This window comes from Acartia tonsa, chromosome 1 (genome assembly GCF_053477335.1).
Source record: "Acartia tonsa isolate MP-2025a chromosome 1, ASM5347733v1, whole genome shotgun sequence".
NCBI lineage: Eukaryota > Metazoa > Arthropoda > Copepoda > Calanoida > Acartiidae > Acartia > Acartia tonsa.
In genome coordinates this window covers 17,908,897-17,932,730 of record NC_137260.1, presented here as the reverse complement: position 1 = coordinate 17,932,730, position 23,834 = coordinate 17,908,897, and the positions used below count along the sequence as shown (strand labels likewise).

At 32.3% G+C, this 23,834-nt stretch overlaps 3 protein-coding genes across 5 annotated transcripts in view; 1 reads left to right on the top strand and 2 right to left on the bottom strand.

Annotated features, from left to right (window-relative positions):
- The window catches only part of LOC145326751 (uncharacterized), a 36,863-nt gene extending 30,615 nt beyond the window's left edge, over positions 1–6,248 (bottom strand). Inside the window, exons 1-2 of the mRNA XM_080170151.1 lie at positions 6,193–6,248; positions 5,476–5,558 (exon numbers count right to left, since the gene is read on the bottom strand). The gene's annotated coding sequence lies outside the window, so the exon portion shown is untranslated. The remainder of the gene's footprint in view (positions 1–5,475; positions 5,559–6,192) is intronic.
- A 138-nt stretch (positions 6,249–6,386) lies between these two features.
- On the bottom strand, positions 6,387–12,937 carry LOC145326747 (uncharacterized). Its single transcript, XM_080170134.1, has 9 exons — positions 12,838–12,937; positions 12,483–12,548; positions 11,537–11,626; positions 11,198–11,230; positions 10,280–10,365; positions 8,847–8,932; positions 7,841–7,887; positions 7,468–7,536; positions 6,387–6,518 (listed from the first exon to the last, which is right to left on the bottom strand). The coding sequence occupies exons 1-9, from the start codon at positions 12,934–12,936 to the stop codon at positions 6,387–6,389; spliced, it is 708 nt and encodes a 235-aa protein (XP_080026260.1). The 5' UTR covers position 12,937.
- Positions 12,938–15,696: 2,759 nt separating this feature from the next.
- The window catches only part of LOC145314078 (uncharacterized), a 30,022-nt gene continuing 21,884 nt past the window's right edge, over positions 15,697–23,834 (top strand). For 2 of the 3 annotated variants that reach the window (XM_080153831.1, XM_080153837.1), the window contains exons 1-9: positions 15,697–15,795; positions 17,437–17,616; positions 17,991–18,050; positions 18,465–18,596; positions 18,953–19,037; positions 20,099–20,137; positions 20,572–20,646; positions 21,105–21,176; positions 23,570–23,643. In XM_080153831.1, coding sequence (XP_080009957.1) covers positions 17,471–17,616; positions 17,991–18,050; positions 18,465–18,596; positions 18,953–19,037; positions 20,099–20,137; positions 20,572–20,646; positions 21,105–21,176; positions 23,570–23,643 — 683 coding nt within the window. In that variant the 5' untranslated portion in view covers positions 15,697–15,795; positions 17,437–17,470. Of the gene's footprint in view, positions 15,796–17,436; positions 17,617–17,765; positions 17,822–17,990; positions 18,051–18,464; positions 18,597–18,952; positions 19,038–20,098; positions 20,138–20,571; positions 20,647–21,104; positions 21,177–23,569; positions 23,644–23,834 lie in introns of those variants that run through there. The other variant, XM_080153846.1, reaches the window with a different exon arrangement.

The following is a 23,834-nucleotide window of genomic DNA, read 5'->3' as shown; positions in this document are numbered from 1 at the left end:
TTTATTATGTAAAAAGTGGAGAAATGATCACTGAAGTAAGTAGTTATAATCCCACTTGTGAAAGATTCTTTAATTTCATTTACCCAAATATGATCTATTAATGAAGAAGTAGAATAATTTATATTTTGGGCCACCCTAGTTGGGTGTTTAATAATTTCGAGGAAACCTGATGCAAACATATTCTCTATGAAATTTGCAACATGTGGGTCCTGATAACAAGACAAAATATCATAATTAAAATCACCAGCTAAGATACATTTTTTGTTATGGCTATTTATATTATCCAGTAATCCCAACAGTGTATTAGAAAAATATTGGTGCTGCTGGTTTACAGAAAAGTTTTGGTTGTTTCTACAGGGAGGTCTATATATATTTGATATAAGAAATTTCTTATCTTTTGTGAATTCAACTTCCAAAGTAAGGCTTTCAAATATCATTTCTTCAAAGATTGAAAGATTGTTAATAATTGAGAATTTATAGTTGGCCTTAACAAATATACCTATTCCCCCTCTTAAATGTTTAGTTCTTTGCTTAAATATGATTGGATGATATCCAGGTATGATAAATAAGGACTTTTCAACAATTTGACCTATTTCTTGGACACAAATAATATCAAAGAAAAAGTTTTTTTCACTAAAAAATAATATTAAATCTAAGAGGCCCTGAAAATTTGCCTTAATCGAATTTATATTAATATTAAGTAAAGAAAGATCTTTTGAGTTTTGAAAAGATTGGATAAAACTTTCAGGACTATAATATTTGCTGTCTATTATAATGCTTTCATAAGGTGAAAAATTTTCATCTTGTTCATTATTATTTAAAACATGGACAAAGTCAAATTTTTTGTCAACCTGTAGATTATAAATGTTAAGTAAATTCATTAATTTCCATGTAGAAATACATTTTTATAAAGCACAGAGAAAAAGGATTGGGAAGGGGGAATGGGTTAATGTAAAAATGTGTAAGAAAGGTTAGCAAACAAAACGAATAAAATAATAGATGCATAACAGCACCAAAGTTATGTGCGATTAAAATACTATCCGTATAAAAGAGGCGGGTTGCGGACAAATTTAAGAAGTCAATTTCAGCAGAGAAAAATAAAGTAGAAAATATTTTAAGTAATTTTAAGTTGATGAAGTCATAAAATAAAGTAAAACATTTTACGATGCTATCATTTTGTAAGAATACAGGAAATACTTTGCAATATAATTTTTCAAAGACTTTAAAAGAACAAGAGATATATACAAGTTATTAAAAAACAAACTTATTTTTTATGCATTGTTATAGAATTTTGTATCTTATTCAGAGCACTTCATTCATATAATTTTGGATTCGAAGAATGTGGGAGAATAGTTACTTTTACAAATAAAAAAGGGGGAGGGAAAGATATTATGTGTGAGAAGAGGGGATTATAATTTTTAATTCCTAGCTTCTCATAGAAAGTGTAAAGTAGAATAACAATGGGCGGAGCTAGTTTAAGAAGGTATTATGAAAATAAGTAAAGATTAAGTCTAGGTTCCGAAATTTTGGGGATTAAAGGCTTAACGGCTTATGTGTGGACTTTAAACAATGGAATTTCATAATCATATATTAAAGTAGCTAATGCTATTTTAAGTTACTTTGAATTATATGTATAATTATGTTTTCATTGTGTGAAAAAATAGAACAGTCATAGATTTTAGAATAGATGACAAAGTATTATGTTATTCTATATTAAATTTTTCCAAGCAGTATTAGATGAAGCAAACTAATTATTAATAAATCATACTTGTAGCAAAAAAAAGTAAACCTGAACTGTTTTAAATAAATTCAACCTGTATCTACTTATATTTTCCAAGAGAAGGTATGTTTTCTTCAGAATATAAAGAAATATATGGTTAGCTTAGTTTCATTCTAATGATAACTAACAAATGATAAAGAGAGAAGTATGAAAATATTTTTAGAACTTTTGCTGAGAAATGATAATTAAAGCTGAAAATTGACTAAATAAAATTTTTAGGCTTATAATATTTAATTAAAATTTTTCTCTTGGAAAAGAGTCCTTTTGAGGTCATTGTCCGTTGGTAATTGATGTAGTTGGATATTGTTCAGGAGATCTGTTGTCAGGTTGATGACGTCATTATGGCTCTCGCTTAAGGACTCTTGTGCTGTGTTCAACTTCTGCTTCTTCTTATTTTTCTTAGCTGATTTTCTGGTGCCAGCCTTGAAGACACACTTCTGAGGCTGGGTTGAGGCACGAGTTTTTGGTCTGGCACCCATCTGTGAAAAGGATGGTGTAGGTGTGGGTGTAGGTGTTGATATGCCGACGGAAGTTGTAGGTGTTGGTGGGACAGGATCCTGCTGTCTGGAGAGGGCACTTCTAATCACTTCTTGCACAGGTGTGCTGGTGTTCTTAATGAAGTGTTTTGTGTTGGGATGAGACTTCAGTATGAACACAAACTTAGAGTCCAGTGTCCAGGCTGATTTTACCTCTGGATCTGACTTCAACTTGAGGAGATATTCATGATTCATCTTGGTCAGGTCAGGGGTAACATAATAATTTTCAATTTTTAAGACTTCTTTTTCTTGGTCTGTGGGAGAGGGGATGTGGTCTCTTTTGTGCTCCAGAAACAGGTTTCTCCAGTAGCGGGAACGGAATCGGACAATAATAGTTCTGGGCAGTAAAACATTACTCTCCTTGCACCTTTTGGCCTTTCCAAGGAAATGAGCATTTTCAAGTAGCTGGTGGAGGGGGGGTACTGTGACAGGTCCCCATTCAGGATCTTGAACATCAGGAATGGCCCTTTTCAGCACAGGTAGAATAATGCGCTTGTATGCTTCCAGCATACAAGCCCCAACTGTTTTGTACCTTTTAACATTTTCCCTGGGCACAGTAAGGTTATTGATCCTTACTGACCAGTTACGAACATACTGCTCTCGCTGGTTTAAAGCCTCCTTAAGGGTCACAATCTCCTTTTTTAGTAAAGTAATTTCACTTAAATCCATTTTGAGCTAAAAGATGTCACAAGGAGAATGTTTATAATCACAGAAATACTCAGAAGAATAGAGAATGATAATGCACTGATTCACTCCACTTTAAAAAAGATATAGATTACACAAATAGTAGCTACTAGTTTAGGAGATATTGATAATGGCCACGCCCCTTTTTTATAGGATAGTATTATTATTATCTAATTGCACATTAGGGAGGAGATGTTATCCCTATGAACGACTATGAACGACTATATTAAATGTCCATTAAAATCTAGGAAACGGCAAAAATAGCCAAAAATCATGCCTTCGGCGGCGAATAACGGCTAAACGGTCAACCGGAGGCGAATCAAACATAAGTAAAGAAATGTCCGCCTCAAAAAGTTGTTCAACATCTAAAAGATGCTTAAAGTCTCTAAAACGACTCCTTCCCCTTCTTTAAGGGGAAAAACTGAAAAAATGTGATTTTCAAAAGTATGCCCACTTTGTGGGTGTGGGGGGCACTGAACCCGTCACCCCAGGGTCACCAAATATAAAGTCTAGTCGGCCCACAATGCTGAATTTTCACCAAGTGAAAGTCTTGTGTCATTATCTCTTATGAGAAAAAAGTTAATAATTAATCAAAATTTAAAATTGTGTTTTTTTGATGGATTTCTTTGATGAAATGACACGCCGGTCAATTTTTAGGCCATTTTTTGCGGTTTTTGGCCCGCCACGCCCAAACAGTTTGAGATAATCTCACGGGACCTTTTGCCCAACCTAAGTCTGGTTATTGTGAGGTCTAGGAAAAAAACAGACTTACGCAAAAGATTATAATAATAATCTTTACACTGAGGGGGCAAATTGAGCCGACCAGCGATTTTTGACGGCGCGCTGCGACGTCGTGCTTCATCAAATCCGGGATTTTTTTTCTTAGACCTCACAAATAACGTGTCTTAGGATGGGCAAAAGGTCCCGTGAGATTATCTCAAACTGTTTGGGCGTGGCGGGCCGAAAATCGCAAAAAATGGCCTAAAAATTGAACAGCCTGTCATTTCATCAAAGAAATCCATCTAAAAATCACAATTTGAAATTTTAATTAATTATTAACTTTTTTCTCATAAGAGATTATGACACAAGACTTTCACTTGGTGAAAATTCAGCATTGTGGGCCGACTAGACTTTATATTTGGTGACCCTGGGGTAACGGGTTCAGTGCCCCCTAAACCCACGAAGTGGGCATACTTTTGAAAATAACATTTTTTCAGTTTTCCCCCTTAAAGTAGGGGAAGGAGTCGTTTTAGAGACTTTAAGCATCTTTTAGATGCTGAACAACTTTTTGAGGCGGACATTTCTTTAATTATGTTTGATTCGCCTCCGGCTGACCGTTTAGCCGTTATTCGCAGCCGAAGGCATGATTTTTGGCGATTTTTGCCGTTTCCTAGATTTTAATGGACATTTAGGAGGGGAAAGAGTTGTCCAATCAAGTTGACGATGAAGTACATTTTTGTAGGCAATTACATTGGCTAAATTTCATGTGAGAGTAAAATTTTGCATGGAGACATCCTTTGGTATTCCCCACAGTTGATACTTGATCTGGCAAGATCCCAGAAAAGTGTGGTATATCTACGCGTTGAACGCCCCCCCCCCCCCCCCCCAACCGATTAAGGTGCAGCAAGGGGCCCGACTGTTAAGGGTTAAAACACCTGTAATTTTTAAAAGCGAAGTTCTTCTATAATTAGGGTCGGTTCAAAGTTTGCATGGTGATTCCTGTAGTATTTAGGTACGATTTAGAAAGCTTAGCAACTCTTTAATCGTTACCAGAATGTACGTCCGTTCATTTTAAACATGTTGATTTTTAACAACTAATTTTTATGCATTATAATTGTCTGATTGATCAGACTTTTTGAATACTGATTCCTAGGACAGCAATGTACAATGTTATAAGCGAATCATCTCTTTAATCAAGTCCTACAAATGTAAGAATGTCCTTAAACATTATCCGGCATATATGTAAGAAATTTGAAAATTTCAAGTTCAATTTTCATCCACTAGGAGTTACCGCATAATCATGACAAGAAAAGCAAAGATTATTTATTTAAAATGTTGAACAAATTTGCTTTTATAACGTTTTACATAAAACCACTCCTGAAGTGAGTTGATTCATTTTTATCAGTTGCTTTGCTAAGGTCATGGAATTTCGGCCTTAAATAAATCATATATAGAGAGGTTTTATGACAGACTTTAAAAAAGCAAAGTTGTTCAAAATTTCAAATAACTAATCTTTGATTTTCTTGTCATGATTTTGCGGTAACTCCTAGTGGATGAAAATTGAACTGGAAATTTTCAAATCTAATTTTTTCAAAAATGGCTGCATATTAGATTTTATTGAAAAGTGAAATGAAGTTACCTTACCTAGGGTAATGAAATGCACTATGTCCAAATTTAGGTTCTGACACAAAAGTCAAAAAACCCTCATACGCACTGTGATGCGTCGCAGTGAGTTTAAATTTTGGTAAATATTACCTTGCTAACACTGACCCCCTCCAGGTTATGCTTCAGAGTATAAATATTAAAATTCCATCTCTCAGATATAAAGTTCAAAATGCCTAAATAAAAAAGAACTTCAATGAGTAGATTCGGTGGTAGCAATAGTCCATAGGATTATTTTTAACTGCCAAAAGATATTAAAAAACTTTTAATAAAATAATTTTGGCGATTCTCAGATCCTAAGTTTTATTTTGTTTCAGTCTGACTGACATCTTATCAGTTGAAGATTAGAATTGATACTTAAAAAACAAAAGTATACAAAAACAAATAAAATTTTCACAAAATCATCCTCTCTAAATCCAGTTAAACATTTCTATTAAGATAAAGTCTAAAAAGACTAGAAATTCTTTTAATGGAACAACGAGAATTATGAGCATAAGCAAAGGACAATAAAAAGCTTCTAAGTTATCAAATAATAACATAAATTATATAATCTACTTACAAGGACAATAAAGAATGTTTGAATTGGAAAATTAAATTTACACAAAAATAAATTAGTTTTTAGTAAGTATAAATCAATGAATATTCAAAGTCTAATTCATATGAAAGCATTTTAAAAATTCGCCAGTAAGCTGTAAAGGGTAAGTTATTTTTCGTAAGTGAAACGCCAAGATCGACATAATCCTATCTATAGAGTAGTTGTATTCTTTAAAATGTTTATCACGTTATTTTTCTTACATCAGCTAGTTTTACCTGTATGGAAAACGGGAAATCCAGGAATCAGAAGCTCAAAAACATTAGTTGGAGAACTTACTGTTTTTCATGTAACATTTTAACAAACGGCTCCCAATGTATTCAACCTAAAACAATCCTATGACCTATCTGAAGCTTAACTAAAGTAGAGAACCCAATCATTTCAGTAACTATTAAAATCCAGACAAAAAACCTTACTTCTTTATAAAGTAGGGTATGATATACATTAGAATATTTACTACAATTGTTAAAAATGTTCCTAGTAGAGTAAGACTTTCTAGCGGGTTGTAGTCACAAGTCTTTGGAGTCGGCAACAACCATTTATTCTAAAATATTTCCTTCTGTTAGTCAAAGGGGGGCACTTTTTCACCAGAGGTGGGGGGGGGGGGTTTCTCAGAAACTATTTGATGAACCATGCAGATATTTTGGACTTAAACTATTTTCGGTGTAAGCTAACTTTAGTTTCAATATTAATATTGAAGCAGCTTATAGTGTCAGTAAAAAATGACGACATACAATATAAATGACCATGCAATGATAGGCCAGTGCACATATTAGTTGGCCTATCATTGGTTATTTGTATTGTATGACGTCATTTTATATGCGCTATAAGCGGCTTGTTAAAAATAAATGAATTTATTTACCAATACATTTTAAGGATCTTCAGAAAGTAAATATAAAGTAATAGTTTTTTGAAGGTACAGAACACATACTAACAATAGAATACAGAAAATGTTGATAACATAATCTTCACATCAAAGTATACACATTTCTTATAGGTTAATCTATTTTATTACTTTTAGAATTTAATTTGCTAACTCAAGCTAAAATAAAAAAATAATACTGATACATCTAAAAACATAAGCACCTGTAAGTAACAGTAACAATCCCTTTACACTCCACAGGGGGAGCATAGGCCGCTGACAATTTGTCAGTGTTTCTGTAACAATGTGGCTTTTTATGGATATGGGATAGAGTTGTCAGCCCTAAGCCCTATGATTGCGGTGTAAAGCGTCCATATGCCCATCTGCCCATCAGACAACCAACCCTTTGATTGCACGACCTTTGTCTGAGAAGTCCTAACTGTGCATGGTAGTGAGTTGCGCCTGTTTTGGGCCAAGGCATTCCCCCCTACTCTTACTATTTATGTCGCGCACCTGACATAGCAGCAATAGGAACCATTTTTAACGTCTGTAGTTATGACGCGGTGACGGACCGAGATTCGAACCTTTCATCTTCCTGACGACGTGTTGAGCCACGGTCGCGGGTAAGCACCTGTAAATAACTCCAAACATTTAGAATCATCTCTTCATCTTTACAAACTCTCCACAGTTTCAGAATATTCTAAAACAACAATCATTATTATCCTGATCTTAGAATATAGAATATTCATTCATGCTTTTTTTGGTTGTTAAAATACTGATAATCATTTAAATAGCTTACAATTTTATGCTATTTTTTACACTCTCCCGCTGTTTTCCATTATTTATTAAAATGTATTCCGCGAAGACAACCATTCCTCTTTTTTAGTAGTAAAACTACTATGCAATTCACTTTGCCTGTACGCCCGTCCAACTGTCTCTAACGGGTAAATGTGACTTTTTCGGCTGATATTTAAGGTAGACAGTTGATTTTATAAAGATAATACCTGCGTAATTTCAAGTTTTACCAGGGGAAGTTTGTAATATTTCTCTCCTACAAAAATGTGAATGAAAATATTATATCTATGCGTAGATTTGTACATAATATACAATAGGAAAAACAACTGCATTTATGGATAGGAACTAGAAATCTATAAAAACACAAAAGAAATATGAATTTAAAATAGGACGGACCTACAAATATAGTTATAGAAAAGCAATTGATGGATTTTTAAAAATAATTTCAAATGAATATTGTATACATCCTTTTAAATCGTAAAGATTTACAAGTGAGTTATAAAGAAGTGTTCATTTTTTTTAATATCCTATATTATTATTTCTTTCTTTATATCCTACTAACAGCTACGCCCCTTTAAGGACTCTAGGGGTACTTGAGGGAAGTCTACTCTCCATTTTCGATTTTAATTTTTAAAAAAAAGGTAGAAAGTGATGGGGGTAATTTTCCAGGCTTTTTATCTCTTGGAAGAGTGGAGTTTCCCTCCCCCAAAACTTTCCGTAGAGGTACACTTCCCAAAATAGTCACAAACCTTCCCTGGACCTATAAGAAGATTTAAGAACCATAAGAACCTGGAGATGTTAACGAGATCTTAAGCCACAGACAGATACACTAATATCCTGTTTCTTTTATATCAAGATTATTACTTAGTTCTTTCTCTGTGCATATAATGCTATGAGTAGTAAATCAATAAACTATTAATCTATAAGTTTGTCTGATAATAATATTAATATACTCTTCTGTTGGTGAATAAGGGAGAGGGTAATGGACATTAAATTAATCTTCTCAAAATTCTGGACAATAGAAGTTGATATAATCCTCAACCCAATCATGATAAAAAAATTACTCATATTATTTCATAAAATTCTTACAACCGTTAAAACAAAGATTAAAATTGATATGACGATTATAACTAACCTAAATTTATGATTTATTGATTTACAAACAAAGTACAGCCACTTTATCAGCAAAAAATCTTTGAAAAAGTTAAGTGTTACCTTTTTCAGGAGAAACATAATATTGTTCAGCACTTTCAAGAGTTATATTGCTTAACGTCACTATTATGAAAAATCTCCAACGAAATCTAAAAAAATCAACGTTATTAGTAGCGAAGCTACTCTATAATTCACTTTGTCTGTCCGTCAGTCAGTCAGTAAGGCTATGGGGGAAACGTGATTTTCTCGGCTCCTATTAGGAATAGACAGCTGAAATTTTTAGTGAATATTACTATGACATGTGCGCATCTAACCTATACATTGTTTTGTCCATCTGTCTATTAATTGGGGTGCTAGATAGATTCCTAGATTTTTAAGTTTTTGCAATTTTCTCAATTCCTGTTCAAGATGAATGGCTGGAATTTTCAGGGATTAAATAAATTCAAATTCTATATATTTACATCAAGTTTTATATTAAGATGCCTTTATTGGTTGGGGTGCTAGATCGATTCCTAGATTTTTAGGTTTTCTTGATTTTTTCGATCCCTATACAATATAGACAGCTGAAAATTTCAGGGATATTTCCATCAAGTTTTATTACAATACCCTTATTAGTTGGGGTGCTAGATCGATTCCTAGTTTTTAAAGTTTTTGTGATTTTCTAAACTCCTGTTCAAGATAAATGGGTGGAATTTTTAGTGATTAAAATAGTCATTATTCTACATATTTTGATCAAGTTTTATAAAGACTTACTATTAGTTGGATTTTAAAAGATTTTAAAAGATTTCGTTATTCTTATTTTTGAAGTTTTTTATAACATACTCCATAGATCATTTTCCCCAGATGTCTATTCATAATTTTTGAGCTTCGCTACTTATGGATGTTGTCATCCTTGTTTTTTATATAAGTAGAAAATATAAAAATCATTAGATCTTTTAAAGTCCAGGATCTATAGGGATAAGACAATGGACGATAAATCAATGTACCTCCCCAATAATGATACACAAAATTACCCCTTATGTACATTGGTACTAATGTTTAAAATTTTTAAACAATCTACTTTTTTATCCAACCAATCAAAATTCATTAAAGTCCCCAAAGTTGTTAAGTCAACGAATAAGAAAACGTTATTATAAAACTTTAGGGACTTCCCCGCGTTTGATTTAGAAATCAATTGAAGAGATTTTGTCGCAGTAAAGCGAGACGGAAACTAAGAAAAGTGAAATTGAAAATAGTTTCCTAACATTTCAGACAGACAGACACAATAACTTATAGAGAAACTTTGTATGAAGTATTTGAACTTTCAAAATATTTGATATATTGAGATTACAATACAAAAATACAGACATCATTAAAAAATTTATAAAATTCAGGGAGTGAGAGGACACTGGTAGAAAATTTGTACAGACATTTTACAGCGCCAATATCAACAAGCTTTCAAGGGACAAAAATAGTTTATATTTCATTGTTCTATCCCTCTCTTAAAGTGATATAACCTGAATTCTTCTTTAATTGTAAAAATATCTAGATCATCAAATTTTCCAATTATCATTGTCTTTCCATAACTACTTCTATTCAATCCCTAAAATTATTTTAATAACCAAATTAATAAATGAATAAAAAACAAGAATAAATATTATTAAATGAGCTTTTTAAATGTGTCTATAGAAGAATTTTTGGGAATATTCCCTTTCGTAACATCGCCCCATAAGGAGCGATTCGTCTTTTTTTAAATATAGATTTTTATAGGTTATTTTAGGTTAGGTTAGGTTATATTGGGTTAGGTGATTGCCCCACAGGGTTAGAGCCCCCCGCAGGGGCTAGAAATAGGAGAAAAGCTACTGTGAAAAATACGAAGATCGCCCCCATAAGGTGCGATGTTACGAAAGGGACTATACCCGAATTTTTTTTGTCGCTTTAATCACTAGAAGCAGCGAAGGAAGGTGTAATCTTGCAGGGCCTACACTGGGGTATGCTTCCTTATTAGTTTTTTAGTGGTACACTTTCTATAGGGGAAACTGCTGGAAAAACTGATGAATGGACTTTATTTAACCTTTCATCATGCAAATAAAAAAATATTCTTATTTTATAAATGCTACGCATGTGTCTACTTACAATACAAAGAAATAGTTTCTGAATAAATCTTTGGTAACTATACATTCTTACATTCAATTCTATATTTTTTTTATTTCACGAAATGAAAATTTTTGGTTGGGATCTTTTTTCCTAGGGGCGATTTCTCTTACAAACCCCCGCCAAAATAGTCATAATTATTCCAGAAAGAGAAGATTCATCGCAAAGAAGAACCATATCTAATAATCTATACCAGGTTAACTAGATCCTTGAGTACAAAAATAACTTACGGACAGACTGACATCCTGTTGCTTTTATGTTAAGATTTTTAAAATTCATACCCGCAAATCAGAGTAAAAAGTTTCATTTATGTCCTAAAAATAAAGAAATTAAAAGCTTAACAGGGGTAATTATATCCATATATAATAATGTAAACTGTAATTGCCAAGAAAAAAATACTGTAACCTTTTCTTATTACAACGAAGAAGAAGTACGATTCCCAAATCATGTTTCAAACTTTTTAGAAAATACTTTTACTTGCATTAAGACAGACGGACAAGTTAATTCTAAGTAGCTACGCTAAATAAAATGATGTTCCAGTTAAAATAAAAATTTTATTCAAAATCCACAGAAAGCTGTCTATAATACGATGCGAAAATATCTATTACATGACTTTTTACCTTGAAATGTAAAGTTGGATTAAAACCTGTCGCAATTGGGGGTAGATCAGTTCCAATAGTTATTATGTTCATACCATTATCTCCTAGATTCTAGGCATAACAAAGATATTAAAAAATACAATAGTTCTGATAGTCATTATGTTCATCTAGGGAGATTGGGGATATTTGGCTGTTTTCTAAAATAGTCTTGAAAATTTTATAGTAATGTTTTCTTATTCGTTGGCTGAAAAACTTTGATTGTTAGGTTCATTAATTTAAGTCTCAAAACGTTTCAAACAGTAATTGTAATCTTCACAGAGGTAATTTTGTGTCTCATCATTGGGAATGCACATTAACTTATCGGCAATTATCTTATCCCTGATATTCGTCCAATTGATTTAAGATGAGCATATTCAAGCAACTATTAAACCATTATCTAATGGTGCATTTATGAAAAATCTCTAAAAGCACCACAAGTATTTTATGCAATATGAGTCAGATAGAAAATGGAAAAATCGTTCTTTTATGTTTCCCTGTAGCTTAGTATGAAAATAACTTGGAAGCATAGTTGTAAATGTCGTCTTTTTAGATAGTTATTTTTTATTCTTTTCATTTCTAAGCTGGGTACTTTATGTAAACTTCCTTTCAGACAAATATTTTATATATACCTTTTCCCCATTAAATAAGGAAAACTTTTTCCTTACTGATGTTCTTACTTAGCGGGAAGCCCTTATCTTCGATTTAGGCATGTTAGAATTGTCCTATCGTTATAAGGAGAAGAAACTCTATAATCGTAATAAGCAGTTTGAAACTTTTTTTAGACAACAATAGTTATCGTATTCATCTGGTTTTGGAACAATGATTCAAGGGTACAATATTTCAAGCAAAGCATCTCTATAATCAAATTCTATAAATGTACATAGATATGTCTTTAAAAGTTACTGGTTTATAAAATACAAAATTGTACCTCAAATCTTGTGTCTAACAAAGTAGTGATCTGGCTCACTATATCTGGAATATTCTTCTCATTTGCCTACAATAGTTTCTTTTCAGATTAGATTCATTAAAAACTCTTTGACTTTAAATCTTTTGATAAATTTATTTGTTGAACAATAATTTTTTCAGGCTTTAAGGATTTACTTTTTAATGTTTTCTTATCGCCGTTTTGAACGATAATATGCCAGTAAAATCAATTTCAATGATCCTTTGCTTTTTTATCTCTTATATTTTCTGAGATTTAGGGGGGAGGGTCAACCCTTTACCCCCTTAAAAAAGAGATTTTTGTGATTTTTTATTGCTTTTACGAAAAGAAATATGAATACCTTATTTTGTAAGATTCGTAAAGGTGCTATGTCAGTTTGAGCTTTTACTGTTGGAACAGATATAAACACAAGCAACAACCATGCTAACAGTTTTTTCATCTTTTCTAAAATCAAAAAGCTTATGAACATCCATAAAACTACCCAACAAAAGAACAGCGTTTGATAGTGTAGAAGATGATTGTAGAAATATGTTCTAAAAGCAATTTTAAAATTCAATTTCTCATATATTTTGGATATAATACGACATATCTAAAAAGCAGGGCTCGTCAACCACTTTCAACCGCAGCCACCGTCAGCCACAGCAATTAGATTTGATTAAGCTATCTTCAGTCGCAGCTGCTTTCTTGTAGTCAGCAATGGTAACAGCCGCGCCTCTGGGATCGTTGCTAAAAGGATAAATTTTGCTTAATGGTACAGCCACCGTTAGCTTGTATCGCAGCCACTAGTTAAAAGAAACATAATTATCTTGTAAGCTTATCATTTCAAAGTAAAAATCCTTATTCTGGTATTACCAATGAGTAACTGAAAGAAAATTTAAAATTACCTGAAAGTTTTGGTATGACCTTTTTAATTTCCAATGATTTGATGCTAATAATCATGAAATTTATTTGAAATGCAATTATGGTAATTAACTATAATTATTTGATTAATTATGTCATGAAATGCTATCTCTTTTTTTAAATAGCGCAGCTACTCTGTAGTTAGGTTCTGATGGTTGATACGACAAGGACTGTACCCCCGCCCCCCCCCCAAAATTTTTTTTTTAAAGCTTGGGCGTCCTTGCCTATTTGATATAAAGATCCCCCCCCCCCAAATGAATTTAGGGTTGTCGTAGACACCCTCAAAATTTTTAATTTTGAATTTTTACCCGCCCCTCAAATGAAAAAGCTTGGACGCCCTTGATTTCAGGTAAGATATGATATCGGGAAATTTTACTTTTCAAGTATGAAAGAAAAAAAAGGTATAAGTATATATGTTTGATCCAGACACCTAACTGTACCAAATGACAGAGACCATTTTCGTCTGCTAGCAAATAGCTTTTTGCTCTTTTGTAGGGACTCGGCTGTTTTTATATTTCTGATGCTATTAGCTTATTTCAAAGACTTAATATAGGGTCCCTACACGCAGGGGAGAGTTACATATAGAATATGCCTTCCATTCTTTTACTTTAATATCAAAGCTAAAAAGATTTTGTGGTAAAATCATAAAATTTTCTTAAAATGTAAGTAACATTTTATGGATATTGTTATGGTTGTTAAAAATTTAAACACGAAAATTTAATTATAATGGAAAATGAAATATTTGTTTGAGTGTACATCAGCTTTATAAGAGTATCTTTTTAATACTCAATGTAGACGTTTTTTTCTACATAGGGTCGATCTATCAGCCCATTCGTAACGGATAGCAATTGTCATATTGATGTCAAACTGATTATTTCTGTAACAGTTACAATTTTAAAAGCGTAGCAACTTTAGAATCAGTACCGGTACCTTCTGATCTGTTAGGCATAGCTTTAATGGATGTTGTCTAGTTCTACCTAGTTTATTTCAACATTTACGCCTTAATTTTTAATTTATTTGATTATCCTATTATGTAAAGCAGTATAATGTTTTGTGTGTCCTTTATTAAGTCAGGCTTTATATAGGTCTAAGGTGGTAAATTGGTTATAAAATATGCAATTTTTCAGTAATAAAACTTTTATTTTTTCATAATTATAGACGTACAAACAATTTATCTACATTTCTTTGTGTTAATATATGTTAATTTATTGTGTCTGTGAACATTTGAAACTATAGAAACGAAGTCACCATGTATTCATTAATGCTCGGTCCATGAAACTTTCTTTTAATTTAATCACAGAACATCAATACACAAATAAGTGTTTTAATTCAACTGTTATAGTTAGCATTATAACAAGTATGGAACTATTGAAAGTGCCAGGTCAACAAAACTTATTAATTATTTAAAGATAGTTGTTGGGTTTCATAGAATTTGACCATTTTTCTTTCTTGTCATGGGAAAAATGATAAATAAATGGGAAATTAAAAATAATTCACTTTAAATGGAGAATGAGTTGTAAAATATATTATAATACCAGTGTCGTCATATTGATAATTTAAGATAATTTAAAAAATATAAACACCTAACATATCATGATTTAAGAAAAGTACCAAAAGTTTTAAAGTTTTTTGATAGATTGTGTTTAGAACATTGAGTACTAGTATAATTTACTGTCTAATGTCCTCGCCTTCCTAAAAATTTATTTTCATTATGGTTATGTTTCTTTTATTGGTATATAATTATTGCTAAAAAATACAATTTTTATGACCTGGCTTTCAAGGACGTCCAAGCGGGGATGTAAAGGTGTGATTACCCCTCCCAACAAAAGAAAATAAAAAGCTTGCCTCTTTGATATAAAGATTACTCCCCCCCCCCCCCAGAAATATAAACTTGGGGTGCCGTAATCAACCCCCAAAATTTTTATTTTCAATTTATTACCCCCACCCCCCAAATAAAAAAAGCGTGGACGCCCTTGCTAGCTTTGTCTCTATGATCTTACCGAGGATGTTACTAAAATATTCCCCTCTCGCACAAACACCTAAAATATAACCATTTACAAAAGCCTCACGTAAATAACTAATATACTACCCATCCCTGTATCCCTAACTATCTTCCTGCTCATTTTTATACACGTCAATGTTTCATTTCCATGGAAACATGATTAAAATTAATTAAAATCTTAAAGAATATTTTAAAATTAAGCTTAAAATTTCAAACTATTAAACCTTTTTTTTTTATAAAAACAAATATTTGAATTTATGTAAAAGCAGATGAATAATTAATGAGTGTATGTTGATTGTTAATATAGTTGAGCAGTGTTGTAAGACAGGGTCAGCAAGGAACACAATGTATTTTGATAACGGAGGCTAATACATCTAGAATAAACATTGCAACAAGGTAATAATAAGGACAATTAGCCACCAGTACTAACCAGGGAGGGAGAGCACTTTGGGCTGTCTATTACACTAGTCCCTAAGGTTTTATAATAACGTTTTCTTATTAGTTTGCTCTACAACTTTGAGGACTTTCATTGAATTTTGATTGGTTGGTTCATTAAGTTTAGGTCCGAAGATTTCAAACACTGATTGTAATCTACATAAAGTGGTATTTTTTGTATCTTCACTGTAAATTTACATCAAATTATCGGCCATTGTTTTATTCCTTAAGATACCAACAAAGTTCTAAGTTTTGATTGGTCAAATGATGCCCCATACACAGCTATGCTGTGACTAGTTCTCAAAACATAAAAATCAGATTCCGGAGGAATCGAACATTACACATTTAGGGACACACTCCCACTACCTCAAAATACCAAAATCAGATTCCGTAGGAATCGCATATGACCTATATTTTATTTTATTTTGTACACTAGTGGATTATTATATCCCTTCTCAAGAAATAAAAATCAGATTCCGTAGGAATCGAAACCAATCATTACACCTTGTTCACTTAGGTACCTAAATACGTTATATAGGTACGGTTTATTATCTATAGACACATCATTAGAGTATCTTATTTTATTTTATTTATTGGATTGGACCAGCGTTGTCGCAATATTTATCGTTACCCTGTAATTATTGGTGTGGAGATGTCCTTATACACGGACAAAACTCCACTCTGTAATGAGAATAATTTGTTACAAAGGAAACTGTCTAGGTAGAGCTGAAAAAGGATCACAACGGGAATAGCGACTTCTTTTGAAGGTTTTGGTTCCTTAATTGTTCCGAATTTATGCTTGGAGAAGTTGCAACTGATAGTAGGAGGATGTCTGAAATACACAGCAAGATATTGTATTTTATTATCATTATTGTTAAGATTATTGTTAAGATTTGCACATATAACATTGTATCGGCTTGGCAAGCGTCAAAGTACACCAGTGGCTCCACAACCCTTAAAGGGTTATGCCAACTATCTGGTACAATGTTGCATGGAATTTTTCTTGTAAAATGTTATCTTCATCCTATTCGAACTGGCCTGGCAACTAGGTGGAGACGAAGTTCGGCCAATTCCATGCTAGGTACTTAATAATAGTTATTATGTAAATTGTTCTCAAACCTGCATCAAACATAACAAACCAGAATAATCAAACCAATCAAAGCATAGTAACTTAATGTATGATATATATCTAATAAAATATGTTGTACCTTTGAGGAAAATAAATCTTATCTTATCTTATCTTAAATAATCTTAATATAGCTCTTTTATTCTTAAGAAATGTTTAAAATATTCAATACGCAAGGAAGGTAGAGTTTAAGTTTACATAAATAATTAATGTAAAATAGTAATTGCACTAAAAGTTTATGGGACTTTGTTTAACTTGTAAAGTAAACATTTAATATTAAAATGTATTTAGAACACTTTGACCTTTGTGTAGTGTTTGATTTCAAATATTAAAGAAGGGAACAGTAAATAGTAAATAAAGATTTCGGAGGTACAATATTTCTAATACTTTTATGGGTTAAATTATTTTCTTCGTCCATTGCTTTTTTTGACTAAAAACAATTAAAAGCTTTTTTCAAATGAAAGACTTTTGTTTAGATAAAATTAGCTGAAAAAAAAATCACAACACACAATGGGAGCTGGCGGTAGTTCTGCTAGCGGCGGGAAGAAGGGAGAGCTCCTGGAGACTCTGGCTGACCATGAGGAGAGTATCAACTGTATGGTTGTCAGTGAGGATGGTAGCATGCTCGTCACTGGTAGTGAAGACAGTACAGCAAGGTAAGGTATGGTTGTCAGTTAGGAATCAGGATGGTAGTATGCTCGTCACTGGTAGTGAAGACAGTACAGCAAGGTAAGGTATGATTGTCAGTGAGGATGGTAACATACTCGTCACTGGTAGTGAAGACAGTACAGCAAGGTAAGGTATGGTTGTCAGTGAGGATGGTAGCATGCTCGTCACTGGTAGTGAAGACAGTACAGCAAGGTAAGGTATGGTTGTCAGTTAGAATGGTAGTATGCTCGTCACTAGTAGTGAAGACAGTAGAGCAAACTGAGGTATGGTTGAATATATGGAAAAATTATAACATATATATGGGTTATGTGAAATCATTGAACATGCATTTTTAAAAATATTTTTTTCTTGTCCATTTTAGAATGTGGTCAACAAAGACGGAAGAAACAGAATGTTTAGGAGTTCTCAGAGGGCATTCAAGGTAACTAATTTTATATTTATATTTTAAAACATCTTATACGATTCCAGATTTGCATTCTTTTAGGCATTTTACACTCTTATATCATAATTAATTACCTGTTGTTATAAATATTAGACCTATATAAATAAGAAAAACTGGTCTAAATCTATTTCCTTCGGTATATTTTATGGGCCGTGATATCACAAAGCCTTTGGCTTTAGTGAAAATCTATTCCTATAAGTTTTGTAGAAACATTTTGTTGTTGTTTAGGTATAGCCAAAAATCAATATGAAGCTAAAATAATAATTAAGTGTTGCCTAAAATCATAAAACCTATACGAATATTTTTTGTGTGAAAATTATCTTGTTGTTGTTTACAACTGTTTCTTTAGCAAACCTTAGGTCAAAATCAATTTAATATTAAAGATGTGTTTAGTTATATAAACTGTGTTGGTACACATGATACCTATGTAATTACTGGAAGCGCTGACTCAACTCTCAGAAAATGGGACATGACAACCTGTGAGTGCCTTTTTGTATACGAGGGTCATACTTCAAGAATTCAAAAGTAAGTTGTTTAAAATACATTTCATTAAACATTTTGCTTGTTTAGTTTAGGTATTTTTTACCAGGGGCATTACAGACGGACTCTAAGACATCCTGTTACTTTAATCCATAAAATAAAGTGAAAGGATCTGTGTGTGTGTGTGTGTTTATGTATGTCTGTCTATAATGAAGGATTTCACTAACCGCTAAACCGTTATGCTTCTTCTTTACAATGTAGCTTCTCATAGGTCCTGGAAAAGTTTAAAACTATTTTTGGGGGAGGGTACCACCACCCTCCCAAGAGAAATTCAATTCGTGTTTGCATTCCATTAGCAAGAACTGTATTGTTGTTGAATTAAATAATATTTTTTTTAACAGAATTCTAGTGACAGATGATTTTATATTTTCTACATCTTTTGACAAGACTGCCAAAGCGTGGTTGTTTCATACTGATGATATTGAGGTAAGTTTATTTGCATTTGTGGCTGGACGCCACCTAGGACTACCACCGCAGCCAAAATGTTTTGTTTCAAAATAAATATAAAATTAATCGAAATAGATATATCCTGAGAAATGTTCTCCTAGCATCAAAAATAAGAAAATTACAGTTGTTTTAATAAAAAAGAACCCAAAAACAAAGGTTGCAGTCGGAAATTCTTTATCAAACATGGAAATTACACAAATTGTATAGCCCTATAGATCTACTAGAGTTAGCTCGATATAACTATCTCCCAATTGGCTAGTTTTCTATATGCATATCTATTTCTCAATAAATCTATTTTCCTCACCCGGCATTACTATCTAAAAGAAAGTAAATGTTTAATAATTTAAATGATTTTAAAAAAGATTTTATAAATCATATTTTTTTTACATTACCATCGCCAAAGGGTTAATATGATTACAATTTTAGTTTAATATTTGAACACACAAAGTGTCGCCACTATCGAATTCTTTTAAAACAGAGTTTTCTTAAATTTATTATATTATAAATTTAAATTTTCTTTTTTATGATTAGAAATTAAATACTTCAGTATAATGTAAATAGCAACATGAAATGAAAAAAATGAATTTATTTTTAATAAAGTAAAATAATGGGTCTTATCGTTCTGGGCAATGAGAGTTAATTTTGGATTACTGGAGCACTATGAGTTTCAAACATATATTCCTTGGAAAATTTGAGCTCAATTATAGACATTTATTTCCTATATAGATCTGACATGGATCTTGAAGCAATTAAGCAGGCCGTTTTGTACATGTTAAAAATTGGAAGATTTCATTAAATAAAAGTTATTGCAAATATACTTAGTAAATGAGGAGCTGAGATATTATTGGGAGGTGTTCAATGCTCCCCCCTTTTCCGGTTCCTCGACAGATAAAGGTCCTTAAGTTTGCCCACATTTAAAGGTTAACTAAATCAAAAAACAAGCTATTATGGTTATAATCATACAATCTTAAAATATACTAATGTTGGATTTTTGATAAATGTATTTCTAAAACAAAAATGGAACCGATAATTTGCTTTAGGATGGCCAAGAAGAAGAAGCATGTATCAGGACTTTTAAGGTAAAAAATTGAATAAAAATAAAAAAAAACTGTTTGAAAAGTAGTCCAGAATGATTAAAAATCCTAATCATATTCGCTGGATTAAAAGCTGTTATGAGCAATACTAAAGTCGTTTATTGTATCACATTTTATCGACAGTTTTCCACAAAAAAAAAAATTAAACATCAAACAATGTTTTGTTTTGATCCTAGGCTTCAAGCACCTCAGGGTCAACAAAAATATGATTAATCCTTTATTAATTCATTTGACAAAACGCTGAAAACTCTCTATTATATGATGCAATAAATAACTATTAACCATGCAATATAAGCTAATAATTAAAAGAGTATCCAACAATATATTTATATAATTGGACCAAATCCTATAAAAATTTCCAAGGCTTGCCTATGAGTTACCAGTATTTCTTATATATTTGTAAAACTATATAATTCTAGGGTCATAGTAAAGGAGTATATCCCATCATATTTATTCCTTCTGATGAAGAATCAGCAGAGCCGCTAGACACAGGAAAATTATCCATTCATACTACAGCAGTTACGGACGTCAAACCTCAAACTGTCCCAGTTTTGAGAAAGACGATTCCAGTTACGTCATATAAGTTTCGGGAAAGAAAAAGGGAAGGGGGGAAGAAAATCTCTTAAAAAGAGATGGGAGAAAAGGGTAGAGATTTTCTTCCCCCCTTCCCTTTTTATATGACGTCACAGGAATCGTCTTGCTCAAAACTGGGACAGTTTGGGGTTTGTCGTTACGGACAAAACAATTAGCTGTGTACTGTATAAATCTTACAATTTTTATGGGATTCTAATTTCAATCAACCTTACTTGAAAGGGCATATTAGAATGAAGGTTAATTGGTTAATCTGTCTTATCATTGAAGTTATATTATATTGAGAAAATATAGATTTTACTTGCAAACCTCAGCTTGTACCCTTATGTTACTAAATGGATAATGTGAAAAAAAAACAGGACCAACCATTAACCCTGGGGATGTCCTTATAACTGGTAGTGCAGATATGTCTGCTAGAAGCTGGTCTTTTGAGGTAATTCTAGTTCTTATTACTATTAGTGCAGATATGTCTGCTAGAAGCTGGTCTTTTGAGGTAATTCTAGTTTCTTATTACTATTAGTGCAGATATGTCTGCTAGAAGCTGGTCTTTTGAGGTAATTCTAGTTCTTATTACTATTAGTGCAGATATGTCTGCTAGAAGCTGGTCTTTTGAGGTAATTCTAGTTTCTTATTACTATTAGTGCAGATATGTCTGCTAGAAGCTGGTATTTTGAGGTAATTCTAGTTCTTATTACTGGTAGTGTAGATATGTCTGCAAGAAGCTGGTCTTTTGAGGTAATTCTAGTTCTTATTACTGGTAGTGTAGATATGTCTGCAAGAAGCTGGTCTTTTGAGGTAATTCTAGTTCTTATTACTGGTAGTGTAGATATGTCTGCAAGAAGCTGGTCTTTTGAGGTAATACTAGTTCTTATTACTGGTAGTGCAGATATGTCTGCTAGAAGCTGGTCTTTTGAGGTAATACTAGTTCTTATTACTGGTAGTGCAGATATGTCTGCTAGAAGCTGGTCTATTAAGGTAATACAAGTTCTTATTACTATTAGTGCAGATATGTCTGCTAGAAGCTGGTCTTTTGAGGTAATACAAGTTCTTATTACTATTAGTGCAGACATGTCTGCTAGAAGCTGGTCTATTAAGGTAATACAAGTTCTTATTACTGGTAGTGCATGCAGACATGTCTGCTAAAAGCTGGTCTTTTGAGGTAATACTAAATATTTACTTTAGATAGTATATCCCTTCCTTTTATAATTCCTTTCTTAATTACATAAACCATGTTACAATTTATAAATTGAGCCCTACTAAGACGACTTTTCAAACCATGCTACATTTATTGTTGTTAGTAAATTATATTTCTCTCTAGTCGTTAGTCAGTCTGTGTATACTTAGGAAACTATTCAATTCAGTTGGTATCTGTTTTTCAGGAAAGGTTGGAAATACATGATTTGGCGTTGTAGATAGTCCTATAGTGTTTAGAAAATATTGATATAAAAATGTACCTTTCTGAAAAGCTGTACTAATCATGGCGTATGAGCATAAAAAATCAAAAAAAAACTTAAACCTAAAAAAGTCTACCCTATGCATGCATGCACGAATATAAATTGGCAGGTTTTGATATAAGATTTCAGCAGAGCCCCTTTTTAAAACTGGAGATAAAAAAAAATCACTCCACCCTTTCAGAAAAACATTTGCATTACAGGGATGAGGGAGCGAACCCTTTACTGCACAATTTTTGTTTGGAAGTCTTTGCATGTTGATAGACATCGCCTCGGTACAGTTTTTATTGGATAAAAAGTTCTTAGTCTTAAACTAGACCTAAAACTTATATTGCTAGATTCTTTTCTACAAGCTATGTAAAAACAAACTAATTAAATTACTACCGAAAATATAAAAGTAAAAAAATAACTGTATGTCTCAACCCCCTGAACTCTGTGTGGACTTTCAATTGGGTCTTTCAATATCAGCCAATACCGTCGGCAATATTAACACAGCCAAGTCGCTACAAAAGAGCAGAAAGCAATTTGATAACAGACTAAAAGGGTCCTCAACACTGGATCCCGGTAGTTATCTGGATTATACATTAACATAGAGAAAAGTTTTAAAAACGAATATGAGGGGTTGGGGGTCATTCTTGCGATTAAAGTAATTTTGCCAAGATTTCCAGTCCAATACATCCATTGAAACCATAAATTGACCACACCACGAACCAACCATAAAACATACAAGGATGTATAAATTATAAAAATGACGAAAAAATCATTATTTGGCTTTGGATGCTTGGGTAAAAAGTTCTATAACCTTATGAAGTAAGGCTGTAAAACATCTTATAGGCATGTCTTGATATTTTTAACAGTTTTGATTTATTCATACTCGTTTTATCTTTTACTTTTTAGATTTTAATGTTCCTGATTATTTTTTTTGTCTCCATTGCTCATCCCTTTATCCCTGTATGATGCAGCATATTGAAAACATATTTGTTACAAAATTTTCAATATTCAATAAATAACATATAACATTCTACACATGCATACAAATATTTCTGTCAAACACATCACAAAAATGACACTTTAATAAACTTGTTTGTTTGTTGGTTGGTAGGTTTGATTAAGTTCTCACGTACACTCCACTAAGAAGCATTATTAAACACCATACTTTTTCCACAACAAGTGACCCTTCTTTTTCCTACCAATTTCAATGATGAATCCTAAACCAATCCATTTATATCACGTTGATTAGATGCTTTGACACATTTTTATATTTTTACGAATTTAGTTAAATAAAAAAGGATAAACTATGCGAAAACTATATCGTTTTAGCCATTAACATCATCTTTATCATTAAGTTTTTCATGGCAAATGTCTTTATTTTTAGTCCAGTGGATGTTTGAAGCAGTTTAGAGGTCACACTGGGGCAATAACAACGATGGCTACGGACTCATCCGGCAGGTAAGACATCTATCCATCTACCTATTTATATATCTACATTTCTATTTACCTACCTATCTACCTGACTATCTACCTATCTATCTACTTACCTATCTACTTACTTATCTACCTACCTATCTACCTACCTCTCTACCTATCAATCTACCTATCTATCTACCTACCTTTCTATCTATCTACCTACCTAGCATTTT